The sequence below is a fragment of the Anas platyrhynchos genome, chromosome 3 (genome assembly GCF_047663525.1).
Source record: "Anas platyrhynchos isolate ZD024472 breed Pekin duck chromosome 3, IASCAAS_PekinDuck_T2T, whole genome shotgun sequence".
In the NCBI taxonomy this organism is placed as follows: Eukaryota; Metazoa; Chordata; class Aves; order Anseriformes; family Anatidae; genus Anas; species Anas platyrhynchos.
Window position 1 is genome coordinate 113,797,674 of NC_092589.1, and position 13,580 is coordinate 113,811,253.

The 13,580-nt window shown below is 43.0% G+C and overlaps 1 protein-coding gene across 5 annotated transcripts in view; it reads left to right on the plus strand.

The window, feature by feature from the left end:
* The window catches only part of EVA1A (eva-1 homolog A, regulator of programmed cell death), a 202,943-nt gene that overhangs the window by 158,211 nt on the left and 31,152 nt on the right, over positions 1-13,580 (plus strand). Inside the window, exon 1 of one of the 5 annotated variants that reach the window (XM_038177427.2) lies at positions 9,215-9,263. The exons of the other annotated variants lie outside the window; for them this stretch is intronic. Coding sequence (XP_038033355.1) covers positions 9,230-9,263 — 34 coding nt within the window. The 5' untranslated portion in view covers positions 9,215-9,229. Of the gene's footprint in view, positions 1-9,214; positions 9,264-13,580 lie in introns of those variants that run through there. 5 annotated transcript variants of the gene reach the window in all.

Genomic DNA, 13,580 nt, shown 5'->3' on the forward strand with positions numbered 1-13,580 from the left:
GCCCAACTGGCAGGTTCACATATGTCTTTCATAAAGAGGATTTTGCAGACAAGAACTCCCTGGAAAAGGATTAAGCCTTTTTGTTGTTGATGATAACGAGTTTGTCGCTGCTGAGTGGATGACAAATGCTGTGCATGAGGCACACCATGATGAGCACACATCCCTTGCAGGGGATGGATGTCATTGTCTCTTTGCATGTTGTCACCTGTAGGACAATTACAAAGGTAGTGTAAACATTTGATAAGTACATTTCCCTGCCTGGCACGGCTGAAGTATCTAAGCCAGAGCTCTGAGTAGTTATTGTCAGTGCTTACATGGGATCTGTAGGCAGATTATGTCTGGACACCTTGAATGGGTTTGTCCCCTAGAAGCAGAGAAGCCCTGTTCCCCCAAACTTACACATCCTATGGACCTGGGATCACACAGGCAGCTGTGGGACATAGAATCATAGAATCATAGAATATCCTGAGTTGGAAGGGACCCTTAAGGATCATCAAGTCCAACTCTTGACACCGCACAGGTCTACCCAAAAGTTCAGACCATGTGACTAAGTGCACAGTCCAATCTCTTCTTAAATTCAGACAGGCTCGGTGCAGTGACCACTTCCCTGGGGAGCCTGTTCCAGTGTGCAACCACTCTCTCTGTGAAGAACCCCCTCCTTATGTCAAGCCTAAACTTCCCCTGCCTCAGCTTAACCCCATTCCCGCGGGTCCTGTCACTGGTGTTAATGGAGAAAAGGTCTCCTGCCTCTCGACACCCCCTTACGAGGAAGTTGTAGACATCTTGGCTGCCTTTAGTTTACTCTGACACTGATTTGCCTTGTTGGCCTTGGGCAAATCAATTGACTCTCAAGGTTTAATTTTGTCACTTGTGAAAGGTAAATGCTTTGCTGGTTTTACAACACAGGTGGTGCTTTTAAGGGTTAATTAGTTGGTGTTTGAGGCACAATAGTGTTATATAGGGGTTATTCAGAGTGAAGGCACATGAAGGTGAGTGTGTGATTAACACAGTGAGCCTGGGGGTGAGCAGATTTCCCCAGGCGAGAAACTGAGCTGTTGTTGGCCACTGGCTATCCCTTTGGCATGTGTTCCTGCAAAGGCTGCAGCTTGGGGAGCACCCCATGATGACTCCATGCTCTTGCAGGGCTGCTTTCAGGGCTCCTCACTCGCATTCAGAGCTGCTCAGCCACATAAGGGCAGGAAGGAGCTGAAATTGCCTCCTCCTCCTGTCTGTGTGGCCAGGTGAGGAAGTCAAGAATGTCATTTCATGCACCATAAATACTAATAATTCCAGGTACTTATGATTTGAGCATGCACATTAATGCGGTGCGAGCTCTCTCCCCTGGCTGGACTCGGTGTAATCACACTTTGGACCTGTTTGTCTTGGCAGAGCTGCCCTCGTGAATGAGGTAACTTAGGAAAAGACATTCCTTCACTCGTAGCAAGCAGCTAAAAATATCTGAACTTCCACAGGCCTAGGGAGGAGAGCAGGAGCCAGGGCAAAGCTCAGAGCATGGACTCTGGGGATGCAAAACTGTGCTCCTTATCAGAGCTGGGCAGGGGCTGCTGATCCCTATCAGAGCATCTTTGTTGGACTGGGCTTTACCATGGTGTGTTTCCTGGGACTTGAAATGCTTTACTTGTAAGCTGCAGCTTGCAAGCTTCAGCAAGAGAGCTCTATTCTTTGCTGCATACCTTGGTTTGCTTCCCAGTGACTTGCACATTGAGTTTACATGGGTGATGTAAGAGCTGCTGCTCTACTAATAGCTGTGAGAGCATCTTGGACAATGACTGCTGCTTTGGGACAAGGTACACAGCACTATTGTTAACTAAAGATAGGATGAAGATTAATATGCTTTCCTCCTACCCTTTAAAATAAAAATTACACAGCCTTCCTCTTTGATGATAAGAGGTGCTTGTAAAGGCTTAAAGCTGGGGCTGTTAAGCTATTTGGACATGCAGGGATGGTGATTTAAAATGATCAAAACCTGATAGCTGTCTTTCATTGTGTGTGTGTATGTTTAAAAAAAACTTTTTTGAAACTGAACAACCAAAAAGCAACACTTCAAAACCAGAATGAAGCTAATGAAGCAATGCAGTTATGCCTCTCCCCGAAGATCTGACCGCAAGCTTCTGCAGACAAAGAAAAGGGTTTGCTCAGGTAGATTTTATTACGTAGTGAGAGTTCCTGTTGCTGCTTTTCCCGTACAGCTGGAACCACAGCCCTGTGTGTTTTTATGTGTACATGCGTGTGCTTACTTAGAGGCACTTCATAAATCACGTTTGAAAAGTGCTTTTTTTTTTTTTTTTTTTTTTTTTTTTTCAGTTTAGGAATTTGGCAATAAACAAGTCAACTGAGAGAAAAATCAAACCTGGGACTGGTTCAGTTACCAGCTGTGGGGGTGGAAGGGGGCTCTGGAGATCAGCATATTTGTAAGTGTGCGGTAGCTGGAGTGGGTGGATAGGCTACTTTTTTGGCAAGGCTGCAGTTGCTCGATTATTAAGAATTATTCCTTATTATTTATGTCACCCATTCGGGGCTGCCGTCTCTCTGCAGATGTGTCCTAAAGCAGGGAAGCGAAGCGCAGGCAGCACAGCCAGGCCTCTTCAGTTTTATTGCAAAGTGCTGCCTTTGCTGCGAGAATGCCTTTTTACAGCCAGCCTGGCCTTGTTTTCCTTCCCGGAATGCAAAGGGGGGGGAATGAAAAGCAGGGAAATGCAATTTTGATTGAAACTCCAGGGGACCATGAAAGAGGGCAGAAAGAAAAGCAAGAAAACCATAAAAACACCGCAATGGGGGCCAGCAAAAGCATGGCACTGTCCTGTTAGACCAGTATGGCAGCAGTTCTGTAGCACCTCTTTCCCCAGGATGATTTTTGATGCGTGCTATGAAAAGCCCAGCAGTTTGTGACTTCCACTTCAGAGGACGGATCAAGACTTGGTTCTTTCTGAAGTCCGAGGGCATGTGGATGTGTTTTAATTCCTCTTGCAGTGCCTGTTGTGATGGAAAAGGCCATGCCTGTCTATGAGGGCCACTTATGGGGCATGCTTGCTGTCACTCATAATCTTTGTGTTCGCCTTTGGGTGCTGGGAAATAACTTTTTTCCTGCTTTTATGGAAAACCGGGACAAAGAAGGACGTAAATCCTGATCCACATGAGCACTGAGGTGCTTGGGTGTGCCCAAATTTCTTGGGCTGCCCCCTCACAAAGCACGTGCAATTTGGGCCTGGGTTCAGACACAGGATATGGGTGAGGGAAAGCCTGGGTTCTCATCCCTGCTTCCTGAGGTGCACATGAATTTGGCACTCAGAGCCTAAAAGCAGAACTCGACCAGGACCCAGGACTTATCCTATTCCCAGCTCGAAGGCTGCAGGAGCTGTGTTGCCAGCTCTTTTTCCGTATCTGTGACCAGGCCTTGCTTGAGACGTCATGTGGGTGTTTGCCTCGTGCAGCTGGTGACTGAAACAACAAAATGGTTGTGGGCTTTTCTTGGACAGCTGGCCAGGTTTTGGTCAATACTGCTGCTGAGAGAAAATCAGCTGTGTGGAGCATCAGAGCTGCCGTCACGGATACAGTCCTTGCTCACTTGGGCTGCAAAACTCACATCTGCTCATCTTGGGGTGAGACTCCGAGTAACAGCAGAGATTCTGCCCTACAGCTTTTGGGCTTAGCTGCTCAGCTTCCCCAGGAGAGGACATTTCCTTCATCTGGACTCTCTTGTCCTTTCAGGACTTGGAAATGATTAACTTTGGGTGTAGACCTCATCAGGCGGAGCTGGGCTTTGGATGGGAATCCCTTGGTTCCTTAGCTCCACTGACAAGGTTGCAGAAGGTGGTTGCATGCTCTTTTTTTTTTTTTTTTTTGATGCAAAGCATCTGTGAGTGCTGATCTTTGTGCAAGAGGCCACTGCACGATATGGGACCTTAAGGGATGCTTTGCTGACCTGGTGACATTCCCAGGCACGCACAGCTGATACAGCTGATGCTAACCTGGCATGGGTTTAGCAAGGTACCTGGGCAATACTTTTTTTTTTTTTTTTTTTTTTTTTTTTTTTTGTCTCGTTTTGCTAATGTTAAGCAGTTACCTTCTCCCTGAAGTGAAATTTGTGTGCCTGATTGCTGTGTCGTAAATCTTACCTGAAGTGGTATTCCCAGAGTGAGAAATAAAACCGTGCATAAAAAAGCAGGCAGAGAACATTCTGCTGCACCAAGGGTTTCCTTCTCCTGGACAACTGGGACCAACCTTACGGCTTTTTCTTTTCTAGGGCTGATGTGGTAACTCCAGCAAAATCCTTCATGCCAGTGGTCACAACTCTGACGCACTCTTCTCTCTGTGGTGTTGATTGTAGAGAAAGGCTGGCTTGTCTGAATCTTTTCTTATTCTCGTTGCTTTGCCAGGATGATGCATTTATTTGGGTTAGGTGTCAAGCAACATCCACTGCGAGAACAACACTGCTGACTGCCAGAATCAGGTCACTGCTGGTCACTTGCTGACTGCTTGGTTATTTTCGGCTTTGGCACTCTGAAACATTTAGGTGATGATTTACAAATGTTGCACTATGAAAGCTCCCATCCAAATTACGCTCTGCTTGATAAACTGCATTGGATGAGCATTGGGCTGGGGTGAGACAAGGCAGGATGCATTGCTCAGTAATTGGATGTGTAGATGTGCTTCTCTGAAACAAATAGCAAGAAGAAAGGAAAGGAAATACAATTTGATTAGCTGTTTATCTGAGTAGCTCCCAAGGAACAGAATGAAGATATGGAGGTGGATGTTGGGGTCACTTAATCCTACTACGAGGAGATAACAATTCATTGTTCCAAGGCAGAAATGCAAAAGGTGAATATAAATGCCTTCTTTCTTCATGGATGAAACCTATGAGCCTGCTGGCTACTTGTTTTTATACCGATTGAAAATAGCAATCAAACAATTTAACTCTCACAAGTAAGAGATGCTAATTAGAAGTTATCTGTTTAAAATCAGAGTCCTTATTAACTTAGGAAAGGGAGGTAGGACAGGATGGGACTTGTGACAAGGCAAAGGTAATTCATGGCATTGCCTTCCTCATGTTCAGTATCTGGGAGGTCTAATCCTGCTGAGGTATGTTTTGGGGTACAGAAATGCTCTGTACAATCCTCTGAATATGTGCACTGCCAAAATCCCCAGTAGTACTTGGAGAGTGCTTCTGGTGGTTCTTGCTTTTTTTGTGTGTCATGGTGTAGGTTTGAAACATCCTCTCTTTTCTGGGATTGGTTTGCTGCATGGGGAAGTATGAAGGAAATCAATTTAGACATAGTTTCTTGTGCACATTTAACATGTCTGTAAGGAGTTGAAAACTGAAATGACCTCTTCCAGTCCTTTTCTCACTGAATCTTGTTTGGCTGAGCTGTGTTGATGAGCTAGAGTTTCACCTTTTTAAGTAGCTCCCTCTATACAGATTTGTTTTCCACTTGCATCCCTAACTTAAATGCTTTTCTGCCATCCTTATAAGGTTAAAAACTATTTAAGTAAGAGCTCCTAGTCAGCTGGCAGCATGATACCTTGGTGAATTAACATAGACCTTATCATTGCCAACTGGGAGAACAGAGACAATCAAAGCTGAGTCATTTAATCAGACAAGTGAATGTGATGAGCAAGCAGGCAGCTGGGACTGAATTAGGTTGGACTGATTTGGAAGACTCTGGAGGTCTGGGGAAAGTGACTGGGAAACTGAGAATGATGCATCATAATGATGTATCAATGGCCAGCAGGCAATTTAAAGTTGCCAACACAGGCCGGCTTTGTCAGGATCTTCTTGTACAAGTGGAGGAGCAACTGCTTCACTCTGAGTCAGACAACTGTAAGCTCCTTTCAGAAACTCATCTAGTCTACCTTTGTGTCAGCAAGCAGGATGGGCACTGACCAATTCTGACAGAAATTCTCTGTCAGGAGACACTTGTGGCAGTGTATTCCCAATGCCCTCCTTCCCATTGGAAGTGTTTGCCTAATGACCAACCTAAATTTTCCTGCTGCAGTTTCTCTTAGCCCATTATTTTTCATGTTTCCAAGTGAGCACAAAAACCATTATTTCTTTCTGCTGTCTAGCAACCTTCATAGTTCTGAAGCCAGTTTTTGTGTCTCCCATTCCTTCTCAGTCTTCTGCTGTGTGGTGAGTGTGTGAACGTTGTCTAATCCATTATATTCTTTTGTGAAGTTCCATGTTTCACTTGCAAGTGAGAGACCCAGACCAGGAACAATACTTCAGCTGAGGTCTTTTCAATGCTGAGCAGGAGGAAAGGGTTCAGACATTCTGGTCTGAGGTCCATTAGCTGCTTGACATCACTAGCTGATGTTCATCCTTGTTACCTGCACGACTGCCATGTGAGCAGCTCTCCTGTATGTGTGTAGTGGATTGTTCCTGCCTGACTTTGGTATCTTGGACTTGTCTGTATCTCCAACCTGTCATGAGCACGTGGAATTCTCTTCTCCCTTTATTACAGTCTTTCCTCATTTGGTGTCATCTGCAAATGTAATAAACATTATCTGTATTCCAGCATCCTGGTCATCATCCAGGTACTCTGTGTCCGGGAACATACAAATATTTTTCATTAGGACTGGATCTAGGACTGACCTCTGCAAAACCCCACTTGATGTATCCTTTCCCTGTGAAAAATGAATCATTGATAACTACAGTCTAAACTCTTTTCCAGCTAGTTTAGTTCCTGCCCTAATAGCACACCATGTTTCTGTAGTTTGATTATGAGAAAGTCCTGGGAGACACTATTCTTTCCAAGACACTGCTGATGTGTAGTCTCTGAATAGGGAGTGTTCAGATTAACAGCAAATTAATCCTCTGGTGAAGGCAAACCATAAATGAAATGCTAGAACACACAATGGTCACTCTGAAAGCTACTGCTCATTTTTCTTTCCTCGTTTTCTGAGAAGCAGCACAGCTCTGTTTCTCAAGACCACACAGCATTTGACTCTAATGCTGCGAAGCGAACAGTGCATCTTTCAAGAATATTTCATTTTGACTTTCGTGCTAGAGGCACATGGAGCCTTCCTTCCCCCAGACACCTTTCCCAGGACAGGGGAATACTGTGTAGAATGAATGTTGGGTGTTCCCACAGCTTTCTGAATAGCTGCACAGTAGGAAACCAACTTTGCTCTGAAAATAAGTTTTATTTGCAAAATTGGTTGATGATGACGTTTGAATAGATTAAAATTTAGGAGTCAGCTTACTTATCAACAATAAGTGAGAAATATGTGATAGTGCATATAAATAGGTGCTAAATAAGAATATGCTGTCGCAGTACTTTCATAATGTAACCTCATTAACTGGAAGGAAGGCAGAACTTTAATTTTATTTCTACAGTGTTGGCATCCCAGAATCTGACTTTAGCCCACCCCTGATCAAACTCTGTTTATATTAAATACACAGCCACGTGACTTCTTGTCTGAATCTCTTGATTTCTCTCTCTGGCTGCATCCATACTAGCAAGCTGCAAAGGTCCAAGGTGTTGACTCAAGCACTGGAGCTGTTGCTGTGCTTTTTGCCTTGGCTTTGCCCTGTGCTCTCTAACCCTTGTCCAGGCTTGGGAGTGAATGTGGGCCAGAAGCTCTTCCCTATAAGCATTATGAATGAAACCATGCTGTGTGGGAGCATGCAAGGGAGAAAGTTGAGCCATATGGACACAAGCTGTGCTGAGCGTATTGCCCTGAGGGTCAGAGAATGAGCCCTGACCACTCTTATTTATAAGCATAGGCATAGCAGCCACGGCACCCTTACAATTGTAAGAAAAGGTGCCAAATACTTAGATGTGCATTTTAAATGATTTTGAAAGTTCTCCTTCCCCTTGTGATAGGAAGTGGGTCCACGAGGGTTGCTTTTAAGGCCAGATGTTCATACTTGCACATAGGTGAGTTTTAATGCTGTTCAACATGTGTCAGAATTTGTTAGAATAAAGGTTCTTTTGTGCTTGAGGCTTACAACCTCATGAGCCATAGGTATGTCTTCAAAATAGTCTTTTCATGACTATTATTAACAATTTATGGTGTGGAGGAAGAGAAAGGAAAGTTTGTTATTTAGACTTTTTGCTCATTAACCAAAATTTTTCATCCTTCTGTTATCTGAGCTGATATTTGTTATCTTGAACTGAACAAAAACTGATTAATGAAAGCAATTCTTGATGCTAAAACCCATTGGTCACCACATACCCTGGTGTGGAACCTGCTATGTCACACCAGCACATTTAAACAGGTAATTCAACTCCCATGGTAATTAAATAATGGGGCAGAGTAGAAGTTTTTGCCACAGGATACTTCTAAAAGGTCATAGACAGGTCTCTCTTAAGTTCCTAATTCAATCATTGCCTATGGACAAACCTTCTGAAATGTCTTTAATAGCTCCAGTTGCAACTGGATTTACTGGATTGAGATTTACCAACTCAATGATGTTTATTAGGAGTTGATTTTTTTCATGCTTCTGATTGACTGGCAATTATGAGGTCAGCCTGCTATGACTTTCCAGTGTATAACCAGTGATTATTTTTCTTCATTGACGGTGTTACAAGCCAAGCTCTCAGCCTTTGGCAGTTGCTCATCATCATCTTGAATTTAGATTTCATGATAATTAGGGTGCCTGAGTTGTATAGTAAGAAGAGGCAGCCTGATCTAACCCTGCATCACGTAAGTTTCTACTTTCAAGCCATCTGCATGCTGTGAAACCTGACTATGAAACTCCTCAAATTATTAAAGCTGAAGGGATAAGAATAAGCTTTATTTAATAAACCACTTTGGAGTGGCTTGCAAGCTGCATCACGAGTGTCAGCAGGACATAGGTGTGTGCGCACCCTCACTTAATGCTATAAACAGGGATTAAACAAGGTGTGTTTAGTGGCTGGATGTTTCTGCCTCTTGCTCTCTGCTTGCTTTTATGACAAGACTCAAGCCCAGCTCCAGTGCACCATGGGCTGGTTTGCTCCCTATGTCAGTTTTGGTCCTCGGTGCTTTCAGACACCAGGGTAGAAAAGGAACCTCAAACCAAAATGGGGCACTAGTCACAACCAGATGTTGGGCTGCCTTGTGTGCCAGGAAGTGGAGGGCTATAAATCACAGGCAGGCATGTGTTGGGGTGTGACAACCTACGCACATGTGATTGCCATTAACAATTCGCTTTGCAAGTGCAAGCGAGAGTGAATGAAAATAACAAGGCAGTAAACAAAGAGGGGCTCGGCGTCTGCGGGGCTGCATGCCGATTTTCAAAGACACCAGGGTAAAGCACAGTAAGTTACACAATGTCTCTGTGGGACAAATAGGAGGGCAGAAAGTTTGTAACTAGGCTTCAGAAATCAGGGATTAGGAGAAAAGAGCATCATCATGAAATATACATGCAATTTTTTATTTTTTAATTTAGGTTAAAGGGTCTTATTAAGCAGTCTTAGAGAGACCATGATGAGAGGTGATGACTGATGAGAGACTATATTACATCTATTACTAGGTGTAATAGATTCCATTGCCTGCTTAATATACTATGGTGAATGAATATACTCAGGTGAATGTAGACTTTTTACTTCTTTTATTTTTATTTATTTATTTATTTATTTATTTATTTATTTATTTATTTATTTTCCAAGCATACAATCTACAATGTTGAGAGCACCCACAGCCGAACAAGGTAGAAAGCCAGGTGCAATGAAACCATGCTTCTTGCAAGGTGCTCGATGCGAAACTCATCACAGACATGCAGCAAAATGGGATCATAGGGCATAGAGGAGTTCAGGTCGAGAGGGAGCTCTGGAGGTCTCTAATCCGACCGCCTGCTCAGTGCTGGGTCAGCTATGAGGGCTTAGGGCCCAAAGATAGGTAGTGGACAGGGTGTTAGAAAATGGGACAGATGCTGACATTGTATGTATAGCTCATGTACCTCTTTCTACTTTCAGTTTATGGAAGAAAGGAACCTAATGTTTTACTCTTTGTATTGTCCCTGGCATGGGGGCAGTTTTGGCTCCCTCTTAATGGGAATGCATTTGAAAGCATATGTTGAGTGATCTCAGAGAATCGCTGATCACAAAGACAGGCCACGCTGAAACTAGAGCAGTATGGACAATGTTTATGACAATATGAGGTTAAGTCTTAGAAACAGAGTTGAAGATGCCTACATTAGCATAATGGGAAACTCATTACACATACTTTTAAATATCTTTTCCAGTGCAGTGCAGCTAATGTTTTATAAAGGTCATAGGTTTGTTCATTCACGGAGTTTAAAAGCCATAAGGGACCACTGGATCATCCAATGTGATCTAATACACCTTATTATATTTTATCCAGTTCCTTTTATACTAAGCTTATTACAATAAACACATCCCACCTTGGGGTCCAGGTCTGATTTGGAGAATTCATAAGGACAAGTCACCCATGGCAGTGACAGTAACAATGAGCAACCCAGACTGTTAAAGACTTGCACCATTTTTCTAATCTGGGATGTGTCCAGCCAGTGGTTCTTGTTATGAGTACCTCTGCTAGGCTGAAGCATTCACTGGAAGCTGATGGTTTCTTTCTCAAAATACATCAGGTCAAGTCATCTTTCACAGAGCACATCATGCTCTTCCCATTTTCCAGCACAAAGCTTTTCTTCAGGTCTTAAATCATTCCACTGCTTCTTCTCTGCTTCTGATTTTATTTTATTTTATTTTATTTTATTTTATTTTATTTTATTTTATTTTATTTTATTTTATTTATTTTTTTCAAGCTAAAACAAATGGACTGCCTGAATTATACACAATATTCCAGTTAAAGTCTCAGCCATGCCACACAAGAGAGTAACATCCCCTGTCCCTACAACACTCCTCCCCTTTATACCTCTAAATAGCATACTACAGTCAGAGCATCACACCGCATATTTTTCATCCACAGTGACCTCTGTTTTTTCAGTGCTGCTGCTTCCAACACAAGACAGCCCTGTCCTCCTCCCTGTGCCCTAGTTCTGCCTACTGCAAAAGCAATTTGACTTGACTCCTGCCCTGCTGACGGATGGTTTGCTGCCGTAGTTCTGTGTGCACCAATGGACTGAGGACATCAACCTGAGTGTGCTGAGGCAATCAGTGTATATGACTGTCCCCAAACAGATTTCTGGTTGGAAGATAGGTTTTATACCTGAACAATTCAAGATTATTGCTTCCCTGAGGTTGTTTTAGGACAAAATTTTTTTCATAAAATTGTTTGTCTAATTCCTTTCTCACATGCAATTTCCCACCCTGACACAAAATCACTCTGTGTAACGTTTACATTTTGTTTAAAGATGTTTTGTCTTTGAATTGTTTTAGTTCATTAGCATTATCTTTGCATTTATTACACTGTATTCAGGGTCCACTAACTCTGTAATATAGTCCTCGAGACCTGCATAATCTGGTTCATATGCTGGAATTATGCTTGCCTCTGCTGCGTGAATTATTTTAAATGTCAGTGCAGTGCATGAAAAATGCTGCAAAAGCATAACATTGCAACAAGCAGGGAATTTGTGTGTGTGCTAATGTCAAAAGAAATGAATTAAAATGGTGAATGAATGTTCAGTGAAGCCTATGGGTGATCAGTAATGCACATGCTAATTCAGAAGACATTTTTAGAAAATCCTAAATTTGACCATTCAGGCAATTAATAATGGCTCTGTCTTAAGGAAATTTGCAAGTACAGTAAATTTGATGTGCAGAATCCTTTAAACTTGTATTTATTGTTTAGATTTGCCCTGCAAGGAAGGGTGCATGTACCTGTTTCAAGCAAGTGATGATCATTTTGTCTCAAGCTCCTGTAGAAAAATATGATCTACGGAGAACTTTGAAAATATCATTAATCATTACTACGTCCCCTACAAGGAAGAATGGTTTTGAGATTAGGGCTTTGGAGGAGGACTTGGAGGATCTGCTTTGTGTTTCCCAGCTCTGTAAAAAACAGTCATACATCTGCAGGTTGTATTTCAAAATAGTTTATCTAGCAGCTCTGTAGAAGCAGAAATAGCCATATTTTCAAATGCAATAATTTTGTTAGGTACTAAGCCCCTTGTAATCTCCTTTGCAGCTATGGGAGTTGTTGAAAAGAATAAGCTTGAGTTCCTACCTTTAAAAGATGAATTACCTCTTTCTGCGATCATTTTACTGTCCTTTTCCCTTTCTGTGTCATATATGAGCATTTTGGAGCAGGGACACTCAGACTGCATTTGTGTGGCTCTAGGAAGGACTTCAGCTGCATTTCTGCCTTTGGGTACAATTGTAATATGAATCCTAATTAGCAGTGGTTTAGCCTAAAGAATGGAAGACTAGGATGAGAGTAGGTTAGTAGTTTTCAGGGACATAGGCTGTGGCAGAGATGGAGAGAACTACCTATTCTTAACCTAGTTGCTGGAGAAGATAAGAACATAAACTGTAACAAAGGAAATTTGGGTTATACATTCAGAAAAATATCACAGTTGTGAAAAGAGAAAGGTACAGGAAGACACCAAATGGTAATAGTGGGGTCTCCATTACTGGGAGTCTTTACAAGCAAGCTAGCTTGCATCCTGCTACAGAGCCAGGAGAGACTAGACAACCCTGCAAAGTGATTTGCAACCCTATTGCTATGCTCTACACTCAAGTTTATTTTGCAGTTGCTTCAGGTTGATCCCGTGACTTGCCTAAAACCACATAACGTGTTGTTTTTAGAGCCAGGATTTGCCATGCTTCTTCTCTGACTATTTGCCAGTAGACCTCTCCTTAGACTTTTCTGCAGCACTGCCAGGAGCTAACGCTGTTCTTTCACTTCAGGATATTTTTTTCCTGAAGCACAAAACTCTACCTTGAAATATGAGTTTTCCAACTGTGAAGGCCATCGTTTGTTTTCACACAAAACTTGAGGGAGGACAGGAAAAGGTGTTTGGTTTTTGGCGATGCTACCCACATGTGATTTTTGGCTGTGGATGCAGAGCATGGAGTGGAAAGCCTTACGTTCCAGCTGGCTTCACTTTGCAGAGCAGGACTCCTTGCCAGATTTCTCAGGCTGATTTAAATCAGCTCAGACTCTGGCTTTCTCTCTCTTGTGCAAATAGAAAGGTACGGTGATGTGCACTGGGGGCCTTAGTCCTTACCAAAACCTCTTGAGCTAGATGTTAAAGAATGGTTGTGACAGGGCACAGCGCAGAGTGCAGAGGCTGCACCAATACAGTGAAATTAAATATGGCAAAGCCGCTCTGGTCTTGGGAGCAAGTGGCACAGCAGGACTTGCATCTAGACAGATGTTTTTTCTCCAAAACAGATCAATGGCATGTATCCCAGCTTCCTGAGAGCAGTGGTCCACGCTGTTGCCAGCCCTGGTCCAGGGAGTGCTGGTTGGAGTGGTCCAAGACTCTACTGAGGACTATGTGAGCATTTAAAGAGTACAGCTGATCATTTTGTAGTGCTTGGACCAATGCCCTGGGCCTCTAGAGCACAAGAGGAGAAATGTAGCTTATAGACCTACAGCACCAGTGTTGGGAAGACTTCGTAGCTCAGCTCTGTAGGATGCTCTGGAGTCAATTCCTGGGGAGAGGGCACGTCACCCAAATGAAGCCTGTACTGATGCAGCAATTCATGATT